At 40.5% G+C, this 24,768-nt stretch overlaps 1 protein-coding gene across 2 annotated transcripts in view; it reads left to right on the forward strand.

The window, feature by feature from the left end:
* Positions 1–20,440, forward strand: part of Bmper (BMP binding endothelial regulator) — a 267,199-nt gene extending 246,759 nt beyond the window's left edge. The window contains exons 15-16 of one of the 2 annotated variants that reach the window (XR_007835287.1): positions 38–528; positions 20,429–20,440. Coding sequence is in view for 1 of the 2 variants with exons in the window: in XM_051196995.1 (XP_051052952.1) it covers positions 38–219 (182 nt within the window). In the remaining variant the exon portion in view is untranslated. Of the gene's footprint in view, positions 1–37; positions 1,398–20,428 lie in introns of those variants that run through there. The other variant, XM_051196995.1, reaches the window with a different exon arrangement.
* Positions 20,441–24,768: the final 4,328 nt, after the last annotated feature.

Consider the following 24,768-nt stretch of genomic DNA (forward strand, 5'->3'; position numbering starts at 1 on the left):
CCTTTTTTTCATAACAACTTTGTTCCCTCTTTTTCAGCTACTCAGTGCAAACATGGTGCTGTGTATGATACCTGTGGCCCTGGATGTGTGAAGACCTGTGACAACTGGAATGAGATTGGCCCATGCAGTAAGCCATGCATCGCGGGTTGCCACTGTCCAGCAAACTTGGTCCTTCATAAGGGAAGATGCATCAAGCCAGTCCTCTGTCCTCAGCGATGACCTTTGTTCTAGTCCATAAGACTTTGAAATCTAGTGTCTTTGACACTGACATGGAAGAGCCAATGAAGGACTGTAGTATTTGTGTGCCTGATTCCACAAATACACAGAGTATATATGTGTGTATATATAGATATATAGATATATTCAAAACATTTCATCGTTTATATAAACTATAGGTGGATTATTATATGTATATTTTTTGCTATAAGACATGTATTATTTCTAGAATCCTAATATCTAAGCCATTGGATGCATCATATAAATATACAGGTGCTTTTAATTTAATAAGGTGGCATGCAGACCTATCAGGTATCCTTAACATCACATACATGTGTCATTCTGAGGATGTTTCCTGAGAGCCCTCATCCTGCCTGCATTAATTTAAGACTTGAGTCAGGATCTTTGAGTGAGATGTTTTTTGGAGAAGGACACATTGTCTAGGGGTATTTCGTGTTTCCAAAGACTGGAATATATGCCAGAGAAAGAAGGCATAAGATCGGGGATGGACCCCAGTGAGCGCAAACCCAGGGGGGAGGCTTTCAGACTTCAATGGGTCATAGCTGGATACTGTTTCTAAAACTGGATAGTTGCCAAGAAATATGTATTTTTCACTAGGGTATTGCCAAAGAAGTCCAATTTATTTCTTTTCATTTTTTTTTTTTTTTATATTCCATGAGTCTCCTCATGATTTGTGTGTGTGTGATGGAGGTGGCCATTTGTATATCATACACTGAAGTCAAAGGGTGTCTGGATGACATTGTATTGAGCACGAGAAGGTATGCATAAGGAAATAGTAATTTCTCTGAGCCTCAGAGCAATTTCAGATGGGTGAATCCATTCAGTAGCTAGAGGCTATCTACCTTTAGTCACTATCCCATGTAAGAAATGAAAGCCTTTGGCTGTTCTGCATCATGGCTGCCCATTGCTGTTTGTGGATATTCATGTGCTGTGAGTATTGGGTAGGAAGGAGGGATTTGCTGGCCAGTTGTTGAAGCATCATTCCAAAAGAAAATTGTTTCTATATTTGCTCTAACTTACTGATGTTACTAACAGTCATTAGTTCTTGTTTTCTGCTGAATAAATAAAAATGTCAAAAAATAAAAACAAAACTCACCAAACCCACTGATGTCCAAAAGAAAAATGTCTGCGATGTAGTAAATAAAGGGATTAAGATTTGAGCCAATGCATTTTTCCTTCCTTGTGTCCTGTGTCATATTTCATAAATTAGCTAAATTAACTCTAGTTATTCAATTTAAATAATTTTACTTACATATCATTCATATATCCTACATTAGCTTTCGTTTAAAATAAACGACATTTTGAATAGATAATAGAAAATACTAAAAAAAAATTGCCAGAGCATTACCCTTGCATATCAAAGGCATAAAGATTGATTTCACATACATTGCTGGCAGCTAAGGTGTTAATTTGGATTTTTTTTCTCCCTGAAATACTTCTTGTGTATGAAAGTGTGCATAGTTAATGCTCAGTGTCATGGTGAATAGTGACAACAGAGCATCTGATCCATCACTGCTGGCTGCTGTACTTTGTTCCTAACCTGTCCTTAGCCCCTGTTGTGTGAGCCTGACTCAGCCAAGGACTAATACAGTGAAGCACTTTATATGTGTGAGGAGCTGAGTTGTCTGTGACCTATCTCTATGTCTGACTTTATCACTAAGGACCCAAGAAACTCACAGACAGAATTTGGGGTACTGGAGTTCTCAGACAGTTCAGACTTACATGCTACTTTCTTCTGAGAGGAAGACAGAGTTAGTTCACCTGTTCTGATTGGTTTCCAGTTGCTGGAAACCGAGTGACTTCCTTGAGGTTGAGTTGGAGTCCCTTTTGAGGTCACTATGGGTTTTTCCTTATGACAGAGGACTGCAGAAGGGAACAATACACAAGGGAAAACTGTGGGCAGTTGTTTAGTGCTCATGATTCATTCACGGGCTGTGTAACACTCCACCAATGCTAACTAACCTCTTTTCCCACACTTTCCGTGGCGCATGAACGAGGAAAGCTCTTTAACATGTACCAACGTCATCATTTTGGTTGATTTGAGTTTATGTTCGTGTGACATATCCAGGGATTGACATAACTCTTGTAGTACACTTTTAGAAATCAATCTAAGAAGAGAGTGACATCAGACAAAGAAAAGGATCTCTCAATAGATCTATGAATCCAGATACCTGGCTGATGGGAGAAGATGAGGAATTCAGTAGTGAGTACATATACTAGTTCAGCCATCACTAGTGCTTACCAAGTACTCACTAATAGCAGACTTGCTTTCTTCAGATAGACATTCTCAAACCCAAATCCTAAAGATAGATGGTGCAAAATAAAAATGTCCTGCTTCCTTCCTGTCTTGGGCAGGGAGAGCTGGTCCATGGAGAGTAGAGTTAAAGCATGGGTTAAAACTACTGCGTTTTTGCATCCAGAATTCCTTGTTATGCTATGAAGAGAGAGTATGATGAAAACAAACACCTGTTGATGAAGTTCAAGTACAAATCTGATTCTGGTTGGCAATTAGTATGCACTTTTCCTCTTTCTGTGAAAATGGTTAAACATTCTAACCAAAACACATTACTGATAACAATTCTTCCCCAAACTGTGGCAAGTTGAAAATGCTTTCCTCTTCAGGTTAAAGACCCCTGTCCTAACTTGCTGTTAGGATGTTAGACGCTCCTCCAAGCACATATAGGAAGGACACAGTGGTTGACATCCCCCACTCCCATCAGCCTTAAGTATGAATAAACTGCTCTGACAGGAAACTCTTATGAAATATTTCAGACATACAAAAAAGATCAACAATCTCCCTGCAAACATCCATGAATACATTACTGTAATTAACTGGCAGCATCAGTAAAATTTTCTGGAATAAATAAATAAAAGCTGATGAACACCAGCCCTGTGCTGGCGACAGCTTTGTGTGGAATGTGTTGAGTTTGGGCTTTGTGGAGTCTCCATCCATTTTACCACTCACTCTTTGTCACTCACAGTCACCCAGCTCTGACAGACACCAGCATATGCTCTGGGAAGCACTTAGTGTGGAAGGAATTGCCTTGGGGGACAAACACCAGGACATTTTAATTAACAGTCTTCTCCCAAAGTAACTCTCAGGAGCAAACAAAAGCAGATTCTGGTTTCAAATCCTTATACACAAACCTTTTGGGGACCAAAGAGTTTAATTCTGAAAAAAAGAACAACGTTCAACTGGCTGAGAAGAGTGATTGGAAAAGAAACTGTTGCTGATAATGATATTGACACTGATCTTGGCCCTAGACATGTGTCTCTGAGTTTAACCACAGCTAAGTGATGCAAACACACAGGATATCCGTTCTATTTGTGGTTTCTTGTGGATTACCTTGAGCAAGCCAAATTTGAAAGGTAATGAGTGGGAGATGGAAGCAGAAATTTCATTTAGAAGGGTGGGAAGAATATTCCAGACAGAGGAAAAGAAGTTACTGAGACAGAAAGCAGCTTTGAACCTCCCATAGCAGTGGCACACAGAGGCAGGAAGGGAAGTGTGCACGCGGGTTTGTTGAGGTATGTGAAGTAAGAGCAGAGAAGGCACCAGACAGCTGGGATCCAGAAGGGCACCCCGGTCATGCTAAATGTCCTTAGTGAAAACTCTATGGCAGGACTGGTTGCTCAGGTACGGATGAGCACAATTTTGCGTGTTGTGGTTAAGTAGTTGCGATTGCCTTGTAGATACAATGCACATCTTTGGATCTCAGGACTTTCTGCCTAAGAGGTGAAGGAGTGACAAGAGCCCTGTCACTCTCTCCCTTGGCCCTGCACAGTACAGATCTGAGATGGAACGCCATAAGCCAAGGAGAAGCATGCCTGGGCCTTGGTCTCAGGGAGAGTGCTGACAGTGAGGTGGGAGTGGGCTTTCATAGAAAAGAACTCATTGTCTTCCTTCTGGACTTTCTCTGGGCCCCAGGACTGGTAGGAAGGAGGCGAAGAGAATCAACTGATTGGTCAGTCTTTCTCTGGCTTGAGGGAGTGGGTGGAGGTGGTGCTAGTTTGTCATGAAGGCAGTAGGGGAAGATTGACAGGCACTTCTTTCTTTTCCTTCCCCCACCCCTCTCTCTTTAAGACAAGATTTTTCTGTGTAGCCTTGGTTGTCCTGGAACTTGCTCTGTAGAGCAGGCTGTCCTTGAACTCAGAGATATGCCTGCCTCTGTCTCTGACTCCCAAACTTCTATACCAATCAGAAGGTTCCAGTAAGTGATGTCCAGTGTAATTAAATGGTCACCATGTACATTAGGAGGGAGACAATGTTTTTCCTTAAGCAATAAATACACTCTTGAAAAAAATGACTATAGACATAGAAACCAGAAGAACTCACAGCTGCTGCCCCAGGGAGGCTTTGGAAGCACAACCTGATGTTCCTGCTTTGAAAGAAAGCTCATCAAAGGAGCCACAACTGAAAGAAATTTTAAACTAAGTTGACTTCACTGTGCAGAAGATTGTGTGTGTGTGTGTGTGTGTGTGTGTGTGTGTGCGTGTGTGTGTGTGTGTGTGTGTGTGTGTGTGTGCGCATTCACTTACCTGTGCAGACGTGCTTGCACATTGACAAGGATGAAGTATTCTGGGCACCGAAGGCACAGGTAATTGAATAAATACAGCTGGAAGGCACTGTGGACTGGAAGGAACATAGGCCCAAGGCTCTGTTGGGGTATAGTTGTAACAGTGCACCTCACTCTTCAAAGTTTCTTTGGTGACAAGTATAGGAATAAGTTGGGGTATTTTATGTAGATGCCTTTGCTCCTCTGTGTGTGTTGTATTTTTTTGACCAGTTTTGGAATACCACTGGAACCAAAGGAAGCTTTTGATGGGAACTCTCTCCAAGCTCCTATGTTCTGGACATGGTGAGGAGCTGCTGTTCAGACCTCCTAGGCAGTGTTTGTTTTAATAAAATGGAACCAGCATACATATAGTTTTAACCATTTATTTGATGAATATCTAAGATATGGTCTGATGGGTTAGAGGTCACTTAAGTGTCCAAACAGCTGGTTGTGATGGCTAGTGTCACCAGTTCTGGTCACATTTAAGGGTAAAGGGCCCAGGCCCCAGCTTGAAGCTCACATAGAATTCAGTTGAAATAATTCTGTCTTGTTCTAGCCACTTTGTGCCATGAATCATCTTAAGCCTAGAGTAAGTATATAAGCTGCCTCTACGATTCTAATTGGAACTGGAAACTTGGGCCTTTAGAAAATATTTTCAGTGGTGAAAATGTTAACGTTGACTCCAATATTATAAATACTTTTTTTCACATTCTTATTTCCATACATTTCAGCATGGAATTTAAAGATCAGAACCTGCGCAGCCCCTCTCAGCCTCAGCCCTGAAATGGGTGTTAGAAGAGGGAATCATATGCTCTAGGCTGGTTTGGTGCCTCTGCCCACTCTGATAGGCTGCTTGTCACATGAGGCATAGCTGCCTTGTCACTCACACACCTTTCTAAAGGGAATTCCCCACTTGTACATCCAGATTCTGTAACTTGGAAACAGTCTGGCCAGGGATACTTTCTGCTAACCTCGTTTGCTCCCTTCACTTGTTCCCAGTGCTAAATGCCTGCGAAAAGGAAACTGAGCTGGAAGGAAAAGGAAGGAGTGGATTACAGGTTTCTCCACAGCATCTGCCATGATAACACACATCAAGCTTCAGGGGAAGAACAGGATGGTCCACTGGATAGTCCAGCAAAGCTTTCATTCTCCCTTCTGTTGAGGAGATAATATTTGATGATGTTTGTTTCAGTAGAGCCATTCAGCCTCAGCAATTCAGTTTGGTCATGAAGTCACACAGCTGACCCGGGTCCCTTAATCTCCAAGTTGTGATGGGAGGGTCTTTACCATGGCTTGGGGGCAGCTGGGCACCGCACTCAGAGGTCCTTGCAGGTGAATATGGAGTACAAATGGGACCTGGCTTGCCCTTTGACACCACACTAACTGAAGGCACAAAGACTTATTTTGTCTTTGTTTTCATAGGTTTTTGAATGGCTGGGTTCCTTAGGTTAGAGAATAAAGGTGTCAGAGACAGAGAGACTCCAGGGAGACATGGTATCAGTTTAAGGCCAAGCTCCTGTCCTGCTGGCTCCAGATGCTCTCAGTGAATCCATAACATCTCCCTTTTGTTTGAAAATGGGGAAGACAGAAAAATATAGAAGGCTTTCTTTCTCCATAGAGTTCTTACTGAAATTGATGTTTCTTTCCTTTGATTTTTCTTTGTGAAGAACTATAAAAGTATCAAGGAATAATATGGTACAACTGATTTTAACTTTTGATCTAAAACACATGATAAAATAATTTGCAAATTTGGGGAATTTTACCTTCTATTAGAGTCACATTCCATTTAACCTCACTTCTTGAATGTAAATTTCATTATTTCCAATTGTTTTCAACTGCATGTATTTTCAGTGCAAGTTTCCAAAGCAGGACTTTTCTATTTTAATTGGATCCATGATTTATCATTAGTATGACTAGCTTATTTGAATTATCTCTTCTCCAGGAAGACTAATATATATGCATGTTACATGTCTCACATAATATAACATTTATTATTTTTATATCTGTCATGCATGCAACTCCATTCATTTATTTCTGTGTTTTCACGATGAAGTGAAGCCTGACAGGCCCAGGTGCTCCAGCAGTCCAATGCTTGAGATGCCACTGATACAGACACAGCTACCCTGCATCCCAGCCTGAGAAGGCCTGCTTCAGCATCAGCTATTACAGACATGGCTTAAACTATGTCACCAACAAACCAGCAGAAGGAAATAAAGTGTAGCTCTGAGACCCTAATCCCATGTACTCCATGGCCTCATCCAAGTTGCACCTTTTATGCCACATGTGAACAGGGTTCCAGAGTCTACGCAGTGGCCTCTTCCCTCCATCAAAGTGGTGCACTAGTCTGCAGGAATGAGGTGCCCTTCCGGCTGGTTTGGCCTTCTTACTGAAGGGATGGAATAATATTGGAATTGTGTGTGCTGAGCAGGTGGTCAGGCTTTTGTCATGGGTGTACACATGCATGCAGAGTAGTTACTACTGCGTGTCTAGGAATCCTATGGGGTTAGCTTTGCTCTGAGTAGAAAGGGAGGTCCTGGTTACTGAGAGGGGCTTCCCTCACAGACAAGAGGGTCTCAGTGTTTCCAGAAGAAAAGACCAGCAAGTAGAACAGAATTTCCAGGACCAATGCCAGTTCTATTACTACAATAAGCAGTCACAGTGGGGCTTCTTGAGAGCTGCTCACAAATGTAAAAGAATTTTTTTTTTTTTTTTTTTTTTTTTTTTTTGGGTTTGGTTTTAGCCTTTCGAGACAGTCCTGGAACTCACTTTGTAGACCAGAGCCTTAGACTCACGGAAATCCTCTTGCCTCTGCCTCCTGAGTGCTGGGATTAAAGGCGTGTGCCAGGTAGGAGTGTTTTTCATGTCAGCTATTACACTGTGCTGCCTCCCTCCCGGGGTGCTTCTTAGACCTCTAACACTGCCTTTCCTTAGTAGAAAGCAGTGCCCCATGCTTTTCTCCATCGTCTTCCGCACCACTTCCAAGCTGCTCTCCTGGTAGCAAATTAGGCTTCAGTTCTTTTCTGGTACTTTGTTAAAAATACATCCTCATCTTCAAGAGCCATTTGTTGGCAATATATTTCAGGCCTTTGAAGGTCTCTATGTTATCAGAATCAAGTACCAGGGTTTTTGTTTCCTTTGCTTGTGTCTTCAGCATTTAACATCTTTAGTCAGTTCTTCAGTCTAATGTGGGCATTTGGATGATGTCTATGATCAGAAGGGGAATACTGAGATGGCTGGTAAACCTGTAGTAGTTCCCAGTGATGCAGACTGGTTGTGTATACTACTTAGTGGACAGGCATAGATGGCAGCTCTGCTTGCCACGGACCCTATGAAACTCATCCAAAGGCAAAGCTCTACCATTAGGAGAAAGGTTTGGAATTCACAGAAGAGAAAATATTGTTCAGCTCTGCCTTCTCTTGCTTCTAACCCATATCCCATTTCCTATGCCGTATGACCTCAGCTTTTTCCTGAAGGAAAATGAGTGAATTTTAAAAGCTTCTAATGATAAGGGTCCCAAATGAGATTTCAGAAATAGGACATCAAAGTACAGCTTGGTGACATCAGCTGTGCTGTGCATTTTAAGATATAACTGCAGGAAATAGCTTCCAAACTGGGGAGAATACAGGCCATAGTTTGGGCCTTGAAGAGCCCTAAAAGGTTCAGTCTGCGAAAATCTTAGTCCCTGAAGTGGGTTATATTGGAGGTGATAAAACACTTAAGTGGTAGGGGCCAGTGAAAGGGCTGATGTCATTGGGGGAGAGTGCAACCCCAGAGCCTCTCTTTTCCTTCCTGGACACACATTGATTTACTATATCCTCTGCCAGGAGAGCAATTTCTATCAGACTCAAAGCAACAGAGCTTGGAGGCTCCAGCCTCCAAAACGACAGGCCCAAACAAGCATTTTTCCTTTATAAGTTGATTATTTGAAAAATATTCTATTATGGTCACAGTAAGCTAGTCATGTATAAAATGTATTTGCCATTCCAAGGTTCGGTGACCTATCTTGCATACTGATTCTTCTCCATTTCAGCCACTATTGGTGTTCTGTCGTCTGGGGCTGTGAAGTCAATTTCCAGCCCAAAGAGAAGACGGCCTCTGGCTCCTGTTTGGGTCTGCACAAGGGAGAGCAGCCCTATGTGCTTTCCTGCACTTTGCTGTGTGCATGACTACAGGAGAGCCCGACACAGCAGTTCCTCACCACCACCCTTCCAGCATCAATACTGGCATTTGAAAAAACAAAGCAACATGAAACACACATTCACACGGAGGACAGCAGCAAATTCACTACACCATTAGGAATCCTTTGGGTAGCATTTTATGTTCTATTTGACCTTTTGTTTGAGACACAGAAATTCATGAACATAGAATGTAGCTCAAGCTGCTTGTCCAATTGCAGAGTGGAAACCTCAGCTTACTACAAATTGGTCTAATTAAGCCTTATTAAAATTGGTACCCCAGGGTGAATTTTTATCCTTTGCACAAAGGAGAACATTGTAGCTTTCTGCATACAATGCCAGGGGAATCTAATGCTTTTATGGGTTGATTTTCCAAATGGGAAGAGCAAAGCATGCCTGAAGCATGGTGACTGCATAGTGACTGCAGTTTTCAGTTGAGCAGATTAAACAGAGAGGAAAACAAAAGCCATGTCCTGCCATGGAGAGCCTTGAAAGTCTGGGCTCAGGCTAGGAATGGGTGGTGGACTATAGGAGGAGCTGTAAAACCCTAGGGGACCACAGTGCTTCTTCTCTCTGCCTCCCTTCTCCCAACAGCATCTCAGCTCACTTTTCATTATTCTTTTCTGAAAGTTCAGTGGGGATCTTAACAAATGGGAAAGGCTTCCAGTAGATAATGTCCTTCTGTAAGGTGGCCATGCTGACCTTACACAAGCTTTCATGCTGATATGACTGTGCTCTGCTGTTAGAATACAGTGAGGAGAAAGAACACCTCCTGCATTGAGCAGAGAGCACTGATGGCCCTTCCAAAGCTAGTGCATTGCCTTCCTGTCCTTTGGTGATGCAGGAAGGAGTCACTTCTGAAAGGAATTGGAGATGGAGAGGCCACCTTGTTGATGGAGCCAGTGAGAGTGGGGTCCCAACCATGTGCCAATAAAGGGACCTTAGAAGATGAGTAGCCTGTTCTACATATTAGTTCTGAACCCCAGACCCAGATATATCTGACAGCCTCTTTGCCACCTGGAATTTTTTTGGTGTGTGTGTTTGTGTGTGTGTGTTGAATCACAAGGTTCTACATGCACTAAGCTAGCACTGTACCACAGAGCCATATGCCTGCCCTTTACTTGGAGAGCTAATGAATATCTCAGACTTCTATGTCAATAAGAAGAACTCTTGATTGAGTTTACTTCTGGGAGGGAACCCAAGGAACAATGGAAAGACACTAGGAAGAGCGAAATGGAAAGTAATGCATGCAGTTTGGAAGTTTTTGATTAAAATGCTAAGTTCAGTCTCACTGAAGCATATATGGGGATTGGGGCGGGGGGGGTCCATACTCTTTAAAGAGCTGGGTGATAGTATTATCCATCTATTACCAGACTTTCACTGTTCAAATAACTTCTGAGGGATTAACTTGCTGGGTCTTACAGGGTTCAACCAATATTTGAATGGCTAAATAGTGTTTCAAAAGAGTCTAATGGGTGGGGGGAGGTCAGAAAACCTTCATGCAGGGGGAAAAAATTAGAAGTTGTAGAAATGAGGCACTGGATGTCTATACCCACAGCAACTGTTTCAAGAAAAGGGCTCATGGAAAGGATATGATAGCAATATTTAAGAGTCACCCTTGACTGTACTTAATCATCACCCCCTCATTCCTGGCATGTGTAACTTATCAGGACTCTAATTTTTAAGATGTACCAGATGGTTAACATTGAATGGCAACTTGATAGAATTTAGATTCACCATGGATACAAACTTCTGGACATATCTGTGAGGGATTATTTAAATTGAGGTAGGTAGTACCAATCTATGGGCTGAGATTCCTAAATGAATAAAGGAGAAAGCATGAAAACATTCACCATTCTGTGACCAGGCATCTTTTGCTCCTGTCAGCATACCTCCCAGCCATGATTTGTAGATTAATTTTTCTTTGGGCTGTTGGCTCACAAAAAATGACATGGAGACTTATTATTAATTACGAAAGCTTGACCTATAGCTTAGGCTTGTCCCATTACTTCTTATAACTTAAATTAACCCATTGACATTAATCTACATTTTGCGTTGTGGCTTTTTACCTCTCTTCCATCTTGCACCTCTTGTATCTTCTTCATGTCCTCTCATGTCTCTAGTTCCTAGATTCATCTCTTCTTCTCTTTTTGCCCAAACGTCATGCCTAACATCTCCCTGGCTAACTATTGACCATTCAGCTCTTTATCAAACTAATCAGAAGGTGCCTTGGCAAAGGCATCTTCACAGTGTGCAAAAGATTATTCCACATTTCCCCCTTTTTGTCTAAATAAAAAGTAAAGGTTCTAACTCTATCATAATAAAACTATAAATAAGAACAATTATCAGGTATGAATTACATTTACTATGTCTATTCCATTTGAATTTGGTAGGTTCAGAGAAAATATTCCATTGTGTATCCTATCTCGGTGAGTCCAAATTTTGCAACTAATTTACTTTAGACTTCAAAAATTTTGTTAGATAAACAATTTAAACTTTTATGTCTCTCAACCTTATACATTTTGCACCTCTTCTTTGAGTTTCTTTTTTAAATTTAGTAACAAAAGAAAACTGTAGCAATACCTACCTCATCTTTAACTCTGTCAGAGACCTGAGTAGGATATAATATTAATCGAGTAAACAGAAAGTACAGAGTAAAGCAGGTTGCAAATCTATAGAAATGACAGTAGCAGCTGGCTGTCTAGACAGTCATCTGAGGTTCCTCTGTAATGTTGGGGCATAAATCTGCCTACAGGCCTAGAATATCTGACAGACTTTTCTGTGAAGCAAGAAATTTTGTAGAACTGCCTATCTATTATGGCAAATTTGGCAGTCACTTTCTTTTGTCTCTGCCTGTCCAGTTTGGACAGTGTACTGTCAACAGTCATGACAAGACAGTTTCTTGCCCAAATACCTAGCTTTTGCCACAAGGAAAGAAAACTCCACATAGAGGTTCTCTGATGCCCATTATCCCCTTTTAAAGTAAATTGGTGCCACCAGGAGCAGATGTGAATCATTGTCATGAAAGGCCTTATCACGCCTTAGATTCAACTTCTTCCCTATCCTTGACAGTCTGGAGTAGCCACACCTCAGATTCAGGTTTGTAGTTATTTAGACTAAGATGGCCGAAACATCCTTCTGTAGCCACACCTTTGACCTTTAGGTTTTGTGACTTGCTGACAGCTTTGAACTCTGTCCTTGTGCCAAGATGGAGTACAGCCATCTTTATGGGCATCCACAATGACTATTAACTTGTAGTTCTTTATTATCCTAAATAGCTTTTATTACCTTTTTAAAGGTAATAGGAAAGAATAGAAATATATATTCAGTATAATGAAAATAAACTTAAATTTGTATCAATATACAAAAATCCATACCAATATAAAATATTTGATGAAACTAGTGATTTTTCAAAAGTAGACTCAACAATCTACCCTTTATCCTAACATTTCTATACTATACTCCCTTTTTTCCCTTCAAAAAGAGACCCCTGAATCTAATATCCTTTGCTAAGCTTTTTTCCTGACCATGACCAATAACAACTTGTCACTAACACCCCTAAGCTATGACAAACATCTATAACCCATCAAGTGACCAAAAAACATTCACCTCTTGGAAATGTTTATGCCATGTTCTCTAGACTGCTTCCTTCTATCTGTGGGTGATGGCATCTTTGGGGAACATGAGAAAATTGAGATAATGGTCAGGCCCTGGGAAAACTAACCATAATATTTGTTTTCCAGTCTCTATCTGTAGTCCTGGCTAGAATAGTCTGAGGCTGGACCATCTCAGCAAGTAGACTCGAAGCTGTTCTAGTTGTAGAACTCTGAGGAAACTGAAACAGACACTTGGAGAGACTGGAACACCTGGGACGCCCATTTTCATTGGTCTCTGGTCCCCTTGTTCTAGAAACATACAAACTTTCAAAGGTAACATACATCTGTATGGACTCTGAGTTGTACACAAGCCAGCCAAAGATGATTTTTTGTTTGTTTGTTTTAGTTTTAGCAGGTAAAATACACATCACCTGTCTTTTTTTTTTTTTTTTTTATGTTTTATTTCTGTCTGTAGCTAGAATTTTCAGGGGGTTTTCCCTGATCAACCCTGATCTCTGTCAATCTTAAAGGAATGCACAGCCTTTTGTTTTCGTAGAAACAAAAGCATAAACTCTTTCCCAAAGCAATGCATCTTCTGATTTCCATTTTAGAGTTAAGGTATCCCTAAAGTGTCTAGGCTGGTTTACCTCAGCAGCCCCTCTTACAGTCCCATGTCTCTCAGCAGTTGTTGCTTGCTCATTAGCAATCAAAAAATTCAAAATCAGCAAGACACAATACAGGATCTAGACTCTGTGTATTTTTCACCTCTTTGTGTCTTATTCTTTTTTAAAATACTTTATTCTCTCTTTAAAGTCCTTATTTTATTATTTCTAAACTTCTTTTTCCTATGACTGTCTGATGACTGTATGCTGTGAATATATGTTTCTCTTATTGGTTTATGAATAAATGGAGATTGGTCAGTAGCCAGGCAGGATGGATAGGCAGGGTTGCCAGATTAAGACTATTCTGGGAAGGGAAAGGTGGAGAGAAGCCTCCAGGGAGATATCATATAGCTACTGGGAAGACAGGATTTCAGGCATTCTCCAGGAGGTCAAGATCACATGGAAATACTTAGATTACTATAAATGGGTTAATAATTAAGAGAGAAATAGCCAATAAGAAGCCTGAGCCATTGGCTATACAGTTTATAATTAATACAATCCTCTGCAGAACCTGGTGGAACAGAACCTCCATCTACAACTGTCTATACCCATGTTATTTCCATAATTGGGCCTTCACATATTTTTAAAATACATGTTAACCTGTTTATAGGTGTGGTTTATTTTATTTTATCTTTCCTATTAGGATCTGTCTTTACTGAGCATCCACAGTGTCCTCTGACTGAGTGAGACAAATCTTAAAGTGTCATGTTAGCCACCATGTGGTTAAGCTTAGCACATGACATTGGCACATAGAGCTGGCATCTGGCTCCAGCCCAGAGGCAGTGTCTGGTGGCAGGACATTTGTATGCTGAGCACTGGCCCACCTGAGAGACTGCAGGACTAGGAATCCATATCCAGCTTTTCTTAGCTTTCTTAGGCCCTATATTTGAATATTTGAATCCTCACATTGGATACCATATGTAGATGGATTTTTCTTTGGTTAGTGCAGAAAAAGGACATGGAGACTTATGATTAATTATGAAAGCATGGCCTATAGTTTAGGCTTGTCCTACTAGCTCTTATAACTTAAATTAACCAATTTATTTTAATCCACATTTTGCCTCATGGCTATTTTTACCTCCCTTCCATCTTGTGATAGAATATATTCCCTGAAACTGTAAGCCACGATAAAACCTTTCTCCTTAAACTGCTTTTGTTGGGTATTCTGCCACAGCAATAAAAATCAACTATGATAGTGTCTGTGAATCTGGTCACTTTTTGCCATCCCCATAGCCACCCAAACCATTTATATTACCTGTCTAGATTATGGCAATGATGTCCTGATGAGAATCTCATTCTTGTCATTGTTCCTTTCCTCTTCTCTACTCCAAAACGCAATCAGGCTAATCCTTTAAAACTCCTGTCATGGTATGACCTTCCCATTGTCAAAACCCAAAGGCTAATTCCATTCACTGGATATAAAATCCCAAATCCCTTCCAATAACTAGAAAAGCTTGACTCCCTTAGTACTGTCCTCCTTTTCTGTTATGAACATTTATATCTTCTTCCAAATTTATATTACAACTTAACATGCCCCCAAAACATACACATACAAATACCATTTAATGGAATGAGTAGGATTCTTTCCATTAATTTGGGAGCAGGGATATAGAAGAGAGGGAATGATGCAATTATAATATAATGTCAATATATGTATGTATACATAATAGTAACAGCAAAACCCCTTAATATTAAGGGGTTGGAAAGATGACTCAGTGGCAAAAAGCACTGGCTGCTCTTCCAGAGGACCTAACTTTGATTACGATTACCCACATGGCAACTTACAACTGTCTGTGACTCCAGTTCTGGGGCATCTGTATTTGTTTGAAAGAAAATAGCCTCAAAAGGGAGTGGCATTATTAGGAGGTGTGTCTTTTGTTGGAGTAGGTGTGACCTTATTGGAGGAAGTGTGTTAGTGTAGGGGTGGGCTTTGAGGTTTCCTATGCTTAAACTACTCCCAGTGAGACGGACCATTTCCAGCTGCGTGCTTTGTTTCCAAAATGTAAGCCACTCCAGTTAATTGTTTTTCCTTTATAAGAGTTGCTGTGGCCATGGCGTCTCTTCACAGTAATGCAACGTTATGAAGACAGGACCTAATACCATCTTCTGGCCTCTACAAGATTCAGGCACAAAAGTTATACACTAACATATATGCAGTAAAGCAATCACTCTCTCTCTCTCTCTCTCTCTCTCTCTCACATACACACACACACACACACACACACACACACACACACACACACATGCACACAAAGTAAATCTTTGAAAACTTAGAAGAAAAATATAATATTAACATGCCAAGCCTTTAGGCAATGAGTAGGTCATGGAGAATTGGTTAGTGACTTCTGGAGATATTAAAGGGTCAGTTTACATTTATCTTTTTCTTCTATTATGTGAATACATATCATCTGTCCCCTCTAGAAAACAAGGAACTGAAAGAATCAAGTTGGAAACACAGACTATGTACTTACCATAAACCAGCAGAATATAACAGATCTATTTGTCTGCTTTTGTCTCTTGTTTCTCCAACTAAATGTTGTATCATGGCAGTAGAGGTTCTGTTTTATTATATGGAATTCCAGTACTCAGAATAGCATCTGACACTCACAGGAGATTAAAACACAAACAAACAAGCAAAAAAAAAAAAAAATAAAAATAAAAAAAATCTTTGCTCAAGGAGGATTCTGCAGAAGGAATGGAGGCAAACTAATCTAGTTGGACAGTTTTATATGTCTTCACAGAGAAAATACCCATGAGAAAGTGGAATGCTCTAGGGCTTGGCATGTGTCCTAAACGATGTCATGCTTAGGTCTTGTTCTCTGTCCTTCAGATATTTTAAGTGCTTATGCCAGGTTGGCCAAGATGATGCCAGTCCCTGCTACCTCAAGTCTGAGGTATCCTGGCACAAAGCCCCAAGTCCTCTTGTTCTCCAAGAATCTGACCATTACAGCCATAATGCAAATGAAAGCCTTCTGGAGCATCCTGTCATGCAGTTTCTCTTAGTACATATGTAGTTCCTCCTTTGGGAGGAATTTGCTTGCTTTTCTGAGTATAATAAATTTTATTCTAATAACAGATAGAGCTACAATTCAGTACTGATTTTAGAGGTCTGATCCTTACACAGAGCAGAATTGTCAGGAAAGGGATAAGCAAACAGGTGCTTTGGTGTTGGCTGTCTGAAGGAATGATAGAGCAATATGAATGCTAATAACAATGACAAGCAGGAACCAATCATGCTCTACTAAGAGATGATAAGACACAGCAGACAGCCAAATCTGGTCAACTGCTTGTTTTATAAATAATGTTCCATTGGTACACAGCCTACTTATTATTTACAAATTGTCTGAGTTGACTCTTGTGGTATCGGGACAGAGCTGAGTAGCTGTGAACAGTATGACCCATAAAGCATAAAATATTTACCATCTGGAAATCTATAGACAAAGTGTACTGACTACCAGAATAGTGGAAAGAGATGTATACCAGGAACCTGACTAGCCTGGACTCTGCTCTGTGGTTTGTAACTTAAGACATATTTGTATGAGCAACTGGTCTGCCTCCAAAGAACCATGCCTTTTTAACTTTTCATATGAGACATAATCTGGGCTAATTTATACAGATTGATGTGGCCTTACAAGTTCCTAGCCTAAAAGAACATTTACAGTATAAATTGGTTGAACAACAACAACAACAACAGAAAGTAAGACTTTCAATTGTGGTGGGTGTATGCTCTGTGTTCTGTGAATCATATTGTGATATGGAGGCAATTAAATGAAGTAAACTATGAGGAAATCTTAAAGACCTGCTGTTCCTCACTGGTGTCATGGCAAATAAAGCCTAAACTAAACCTCTTCAGTGTGTCTCCTTGTACACTTTACACACAAGAAGGACAGTAGTTTCTCTGGCAGGCTTCTCCCAATCCATAAAGCTTATGTGGAGCCTAGAATGGTCTTTAATGTGTGTCTTAATCACTTTTCTCATTCCTGTAACAAAATATCTGACCAAAGGAATTTAAGAAAGAAGGGTAATTTTGGTTCACAGTTTGAGGATGTAGAAGTCATGGCTGCAATGATATGAGGTAGATAGTTACACTAGAATTACAGTCAAGAAGTAGGCAGAGAAGAATACTGACGCTCCTCTGGCTTTCTTCTTTATCCCACCACAGAAATAACACCATTGTTTCTATTAGATTCACAATTCCTCTCTGTTAAAGTGTTTTGTTTACATTAGGGAAAAGCAGACAAAGATACACTACTCCAGAGAGAAGCATCTTCTACTCTTAGGCCTCTAGTGTGTGTGAATAGGAAGGAGGGAAGCCCAGGTACTATAATTCAGGCTCCATAGTACATCTCTCTGAGACACTGGACTTGGCTTTGGCAAACCCCATAGTTGCTTTGCACTTTTTAATGCAGTCCTAGATCATAGTTCATGGAATGGGGCTGCCCACATTAGTCTGGGTCTCAGTCTCGCCTCAGTCTAGAAGTCTCTCATAACCATGTGCAAAGGTTTGCCTTCTAGGTGATTTTGGATCCTGTCAAAGTGACAGTTAATATTAAATTTCAAGTGTGTTTTCCACACTTGGGGTGAAGGGTACATTTTAAGGTACTCCAACCCACACAGATGACATTGAGAAAAAAATAAAATCAGAGTGGGTGGAAGTGGATGGGTCCATTTGATGTCATTTGGCTTCTATTGTTATTGTTAGCTCTGCTCTTCCTTTTTCTAGAAGTAAAACTTAATTGATTCTTTCCTTTAATTTTGTTTTGATGTTTACTACTCCAAGTGCTCTTATCTACTCTTGACTAACTTCACTGGACTCCCGCAACTTGAGCTAAGAGCCTAAGATTGGCAGTCAGAGAAAGCCAGCTTTCTATTCCAGGTTCATTCTTAACACCCAATATGACCTTGAGAAAGTTGCTTAATCTTTCTGAGCCTCTGTTTCATGGGCTGTAAAATGAAGACAATTCATCCTCATTAATTCACTTTGAAAATGCTAATGAGATTGGATAACCCCTTCCAGCACCCTCCCTGCTTGCCCTTTACAAAAGTGGTTGAACAACTTACAAATTAGATGCTTTGAAGTCAGAGGCAGCCTCTGTTGTCATTTCCAAGAGATGAATCCTGGCAGACTGTGTGCCTGATTTTTTTTTAAAGCTTTGCTGACATTTATATATAGAAAATATGGAGGCGTTTGTCATCCACTTCTTTTAGAACAAGCTCCCACAGGTCTGAAGCTCTTTAAAACAGAAACATATTTAAATGTATATAAAGAGCATGAGAGGATAAAAATCCTCATATGAAGTTGGGGGAAGACTGATAAGAGAGGGCATGGCTCAGAATCTGTCATGTTCTGGCTTTCTTCTTGCATGCCCTTGGAATGGCCTGTGCTGGAAGGAGCAGAGAGTGGTCAGAAGTGTTTATTGGATTACACTGAAAATTCCAGATGAAGGAATATATCATTTTTTTATTTGCCAGAGAACCCTTTTTCTCTGAAAAACTTATGACCTAGAGACCTCCTATAGGATACTAGCATTTGGGGGTGGGCATGATCATTCTTACCAAAGTGTTTGTCCTTATCCCTTTCAGGTAAGCAAAAATATAGGCTAGAAAGGTGGGGTGAGCTGGAGGCACCTGTGACTAGTAGATGGTAAAGCCAGGAATCAAGTGCATTTGACTTAGATGACCTCCCCAGTACCTTGAGTTCTCAGCAGTATGACTCTCAGGAAACAGTGTCTTAAGTTCAAGCGTCTTGGTCATTCCCTGGAACAAACAGGCCAGGTACACAGAATTGCTTTAGTAATATTTTTAAAAGCTCACATAGATCTCCAATTGTTGCAAAATAAAGCACTTTTTGAAAAACTAGATGAAGAAACAAGAGAATGCAGAATGTCACAAGAGAGCCTGAGCCAAATAGCTAGTAAACCTCATAACAACATGGAAGTATTAGACCATGGAGCATGGAAATGCTATTACTGCTGAAGGAGGGGACAAATGGGCTCCTCTCAAAGCTTCAAGACCCATCTTCCCTTCTTCACTGCCCCTTCTGCTCAGAGAGAAAGAAAGGGTACCATCCTAAGGCCTCCTGGGTCATTTTCCAGCTGAGGGACCCAGAGGATGAGATGGGCAGCTATACAGTGCTTCAGAGCAGGGATGAAAGGATACTACAGAGGCCAGGGAGGGGTGTACGGATGTCCTTATAAGATGGGGTTAGAGTTTGGTTTCCTACAAAATTAAAGTGCTGGCATTAGAAAGGCACTGAGCTTTGATGGATGCCATACGAGGGATCCTTCTATAAATAAGTGTGTAACATTACTAGCACTGGTTATGCCACAAAGGATATTTGGTGCTTCATTTAGAACCATTCTAGGTCCCCTTACTTCCTCCCCCAGCTGATCCTGACTCAACAGAATTGGAGGATTCTGGCCAGGCTCAACATGGCAGTCGGAGGTGGGGGATAGAGGAAATGAGAAACTAAAGTTTTAAGTTAGTGTGGACTAGACTTCTTAATAGGACTTAAAACTCCTAGAAGTTCTTAAAGTATAGATATCTGTTCAACTTGCTAACCAACTGAGTAAATGGGGAGTTCATGGCACTTGCTTAAGGGTCATTGTCATAAAGTCATTCACTTATTTTAGCCTACTTAGTTTACCACATTTAATAAACTCATTAAGTAGTTCGTTGTCATATATATATATATATATATATATATATAAAATTTCTTTAAAAACCCCACCTTTACTTGGGAACAATTAAAGGTTTAAATGCATCTTTAAAATATTACCAAAGAGACCCTGTGTAGCCTCTCCATCCAGCTTCTCTTGATGGCTACATTGTACAGAAGTAGAGTACCATCAAAATCAGGAAGCTCATAGTATGCACCAGTGGCTTTCTCATTCATGTCTATGTGTCTACATGTCTGCATGTGCATCCATGGATACACTCAAGAGATGGAGGTAATTTATCACCCCAAGTGTCCCTGCTCCTTTATAACTGTGCTGTAAATGAAGTTCTTAATTGGCCCAAATAATAAAAATCCAGAGTTAGATATGGAAGAAAATGCTGAGAGATCAGCCCTGCCATCTCACTTCCTGTCTATCTGTTTAGACCTCCAAACCTCTATGGTTAGCTAGTGGCGAGCTCCATTCTCTGATCTTCAGAAAGGCAAAATATCCTACACTGTGCCCACATTGTCACCACATTGTCAGGTGTCTTTAACACCTGAAAATCAACAGTGTATTTTCCATAGCTATACTTTTTTTTTCATTTAAAACGGTTGCACAAAATGCATAGGGCACTTGTACATACATTTTGCATTTCAAGTGAAAATACACACTTTTTGCCTTCCTACATTTATAATACAATCATTTTGAATATTTCTAAATACTTTGAGCAGCACCCCAGATAATATCATAATGTTTATATCAACTTACCATACACAACTTCCTCCTTCAAGTGAGGGACAGTGTGTGGTATTAACTCTTTCTATTGTTCTCCCTTCCTTCCTGATGTTCTAAGAATCCTCTTCGCTGTTCCCATTTCATTTTGCTTCAAGAATTCTCTCTTTTCTTTTCTTTCATCACAGCATGGTTGTAAAAGGCATGTTTTATCATAGCATTAATTTTCCATAAACATTAACATTTGTGCAGTCAGATTTGCGAGTATCTATTTTCACAGTCTCTCCTCACATTTCACCCCGATCTCACCCCACAGTTTTAGTAGTGTCCAAAGAAATTTTCATTCAATTCTTTCTTGTTAAATTTTCCCCACTAGCATACATTCATTGTCTATGGCACCGTGCTGCAGAAGAAGACTTTGATACAAGCATGCTTTAGGTGTTGAACACATGCCCCCCATACCATTAACTTTCTTTTGCTCCTGGACTCACACCTGTTAGTGCTCTTCATTCTAATGAAAACTTTCACTCTGCTTTCATGTTATATTTCATGTCATATGCATGCATGATTTATGCACATATATTATATGTAATCTAGAATATTGAAGTGAGAGAGATCATTCTGTGTACCTTCTGAAACTGACTTACTTCATACAATATAATCATCTCTAATTGCACTGATTTTCTTCAAATAATATAGTTTCATTCTTCTTTGTGACTGAAATGAATACACTCCTTTCCCATCTCTCATTAGAAAAGAATAGGCTTCTATGAGATAACAACCAAACACAACAAAATAAAATATACTAAGACAAAATAGAAACCATGGCATTGAGGCTGGAAAAGGCAAACCAACAGAAAGAAAAGAACCCCAAGAACAAGCACAAGAATCAGAGACCAACTGATTCACACACTCAAGAGTCACACAACAATATGAAGCTGAAGGCTACAATTTTTACCCAGAGGACCAGATGAAGATGCACGTAGGCCCTGTGCTTGCTGCTTCAGTCTCATCTCTGTGGATCCATATGAGCTTTGCTTAGTTGACTCAGAGGCCCTTGTTCTCCTGGTGTCCTCCATCACTCTTTCTGCCTCCTCTTTTGCAGGATTCCAAGAGCTCTGCGTGGAGAGAGTTGATGGAGACAGCCAATTTAGAGTTGTGTGTTCTACCATCTGTCTCTCTCTGTGTAAGGTCTGGCTGTGGGTATCTGCTACAGGAAGAAGCTTCTCTGATGAAGGGGAATAAGGCACCAATCTATGAGTATAGCAAAATATCAGAGAGTCATTTTTTGTTGGTTTTTTTTATAATGTTTAGGATTTTTAATAAATTTTTATTTATTAATTTTCTTATTTTACATATCCATCCCAGTTCCCTCTCCCCCCTTCCTCCCTCCCTCTCTTCATTTCTCCTATCCCCCCCAGCCACCCTTCCATCCCATCCCTCCCCACTCCACAGGAAGGGTGATGCCTTCCAGGAGGGATCACCAAAATTTGTTGAGCTATTTGGAGTAGGGACTAGGCCCTCCCTCCTGCCTCTAGGTTAAGAGAATATCCCTCCATGGGTCATTTTATTGTTACTTTCTCTTGATTAGTGTGCTTTGAAGTCTATTTTGTTACATATTAAAATGGCTATGCCAGCTTACTTCTTAAGAACACTTTCTTTGTTCAACCCTTTACCCTTGTCCATCCTTGATATTGAGGTGTGTTTCTTGGATGCTGTTCTTACAGACATTAGGTTATTCTGTGTCTTTTTATTGGGAAATTGAGATCATGGATATTGAGAAATGCCCAGTAGTTTTGATTCCTGTTTTTGTTGTTGTTATTGATGGTGGAGTGTGGTATATGGTGTGTGTGTGTGTGTGTGTGTGTGTGTGTGTGTGTGTTCCTTCTTTTGATTTTGCTGGTATGATTATCACCTATATTTTCATGGGTTCAATTAACCTTCTTAGGTTGGAGTTCTTCTAGTACCTTCTGTGGGTCTGAGTTTCTGGCTAGATATTGTTTAAATTTGATTTTGTGATAGGGATAACTTGTTTTCTCTAGCTCTAGTGATTGTAAGTTTCGCTGGGTATAATAGCTTTGGCTGTCATCTGTGGTCTTTTTCTCCCCAGCTTTTAATATTCTTTCTTTGTTCTGTATATATTATGTTTTGATTATTATGTATCAAGGGTACTTCCTTTTCTGGTCCAAATCTACTTGGTGTTCTATAAGCTTTTTTGTACCTTTATATGCATGTTTTTCTTTAGGTTAGGAAAATTTTCTTCTACAATTTTGTTGAAAACATCTCCTGGGCACTTTAGCTAGTTTCTTCTCTTTTCTTTATTCTTATTATTCTAACATTTGTTTTCTTCATAGAATCCCAGATTTTACTGGATGTTTTGTGTTAGGAGATTTTTGGAATTAGTATTTCTTTGACTGATATATCCATTTCTTCTATCATATCTTCAACACCCAAGACTCTCTTTTACACCTCTTTTATTCTGTTCATGAAATTTGCCTCTGTAGTTCATGTTTCCATTTTTGTATCTTGAACAGTTTTATTTATATCCATACACTGCTTGTTTTATTCTGGATTTCTTTAAGGGGTTTATTTAGTTCTTCTTTAAGGACCACTATTATCTTTATACAGGTGGTTTTAAGGTCTTTTCCTTGTGCTTCAGCTATGTTGGAACATTCAGTGCCTGCTGTAGTAGGATAGTGGGGCTCTAGTGGAAACATACTGAGTTTGCTATTATTGTGTTTTTATGCTGGCATTTAGGCATTTGGGATTGGTTTGATTATAGGTCTAGGTGCTGATTTCTGAATTTATTTGCATTGGGTGTGTGTTTTATTCCTTGGGTTCTCTTTCTTGTCAGGAATTTTGGAGAGTGTGATGGTTGTGTATTGCCTGGTAGGAAATTTTCTTTGGCCCTGATAGTTGTGGACACTGAAGAGTTTAGGTGAAATGGTAAAATGCATTTCTGGTTATTGGGAGCTAACCTTTAGGAATGGGAATGGGTTAGGAGTTTTAGGAGACCTCAGAAGGAAGGAGAGCAGAGTGTTCAACCAGGATATGCTTATTTCATCTCCTAAAAATGGGAGGAGACAGTGAAAACAGTTCACTCCAGATAGTCTGTGGTCTGCTATATATAGGGTTAGATGTAGAGGTACAGAGGGAAAGGGGATAATATTACACAGTCTACCTGCTCTCTTGGCAGGAGTGTTCTGTGGGTTATCGGGGGGGGGGGCTACTGGACCTGGGGGTTGTAACACAGCAGCAAGTGAGGAGAGAAGTTAGAAGGGGAAGATCTGTAGGATCCACAGGAGATGGGAGGAATACTGAAGTAGGTATTCTGCAACAGAGCTGGGAATGAGACTGTGGTATTGGTATGGGGGACCGAGGGAGAAGAGAACATCTGCAGAATTATCTGTGAATTATCAGTGGACACCTACTGGAGTTGAGTCTTGGGACAAAGTGACTAGTGTGGGGAGGGAGGTTAGAAGAGGAAAATCTGTAGAATCCATAGGAGATGGGCTCAGGGGGTCATGGAAGGCTGTCATAGAAGTTTTGCTGTGAAGATGGGGATGAACCTGGGGATTAGATATGGTGTGGTGGTAGAGGCAATGGAGATCTTCAGTTGACGTACTTATTTCCCTGGCCTTCTCAGTTGGTGTGTTCCCAGGGAATTCCTGCTGGTGTTGGAGGCCAGGATACAGGGATGAGTTGGGGAAAGAAAGGTTGAAGAAGATTTTTGTAATTCATTGAGGATGGGGTCACAGAAGTAAGGGAGACTGCAGAAGGCTTTCTGTTACAGAACTTGAGATGAGATTGGGGGATTGGATCTGGGGGAGAAGGAGACATTTGAATCTGATGTTGAACTACTCATTGACCTGTCTGGAGTGGCCCTTGGGTTAGTAGGGAGTATCTTTCTGGGGATGGGGCTGGAACAAATCAACAAGTTAGGGCAAGGGGTTTAGAAGGGGAAGATCTGTGGGATCCACAGGAAATGGGAGATGGGGGTGGTCAGGGAAGGCTAGCATAGGTGTCCTATTGCAGATCTGGCCATGAGACTGGGGTACTAGATCTGGGAGTCAGAGGGAGAAGAGAGACTGTGCAGGATATCTACTTGGTTCTCTCTCTCTCTCTCTCTCTCTCTCTCTCTCTATATATAT

The sequence above is a fragment of the Phodopus roborovskii genome, unplaced genomic scaffold (assembly GCF_943737965.1).
Source record: "Phodopus roborovskii unplaced genomic scaffold, PHOROB, whole genome shotgun sequence".
In the NCBI taxonomy this organism is placed as follows: domain Eukaryota; kingdom Metazoa; phylum Chordata; class Mammalia; order Rodentia; family Cricetidae; genus Phodopus; species Phodopus roborovskii.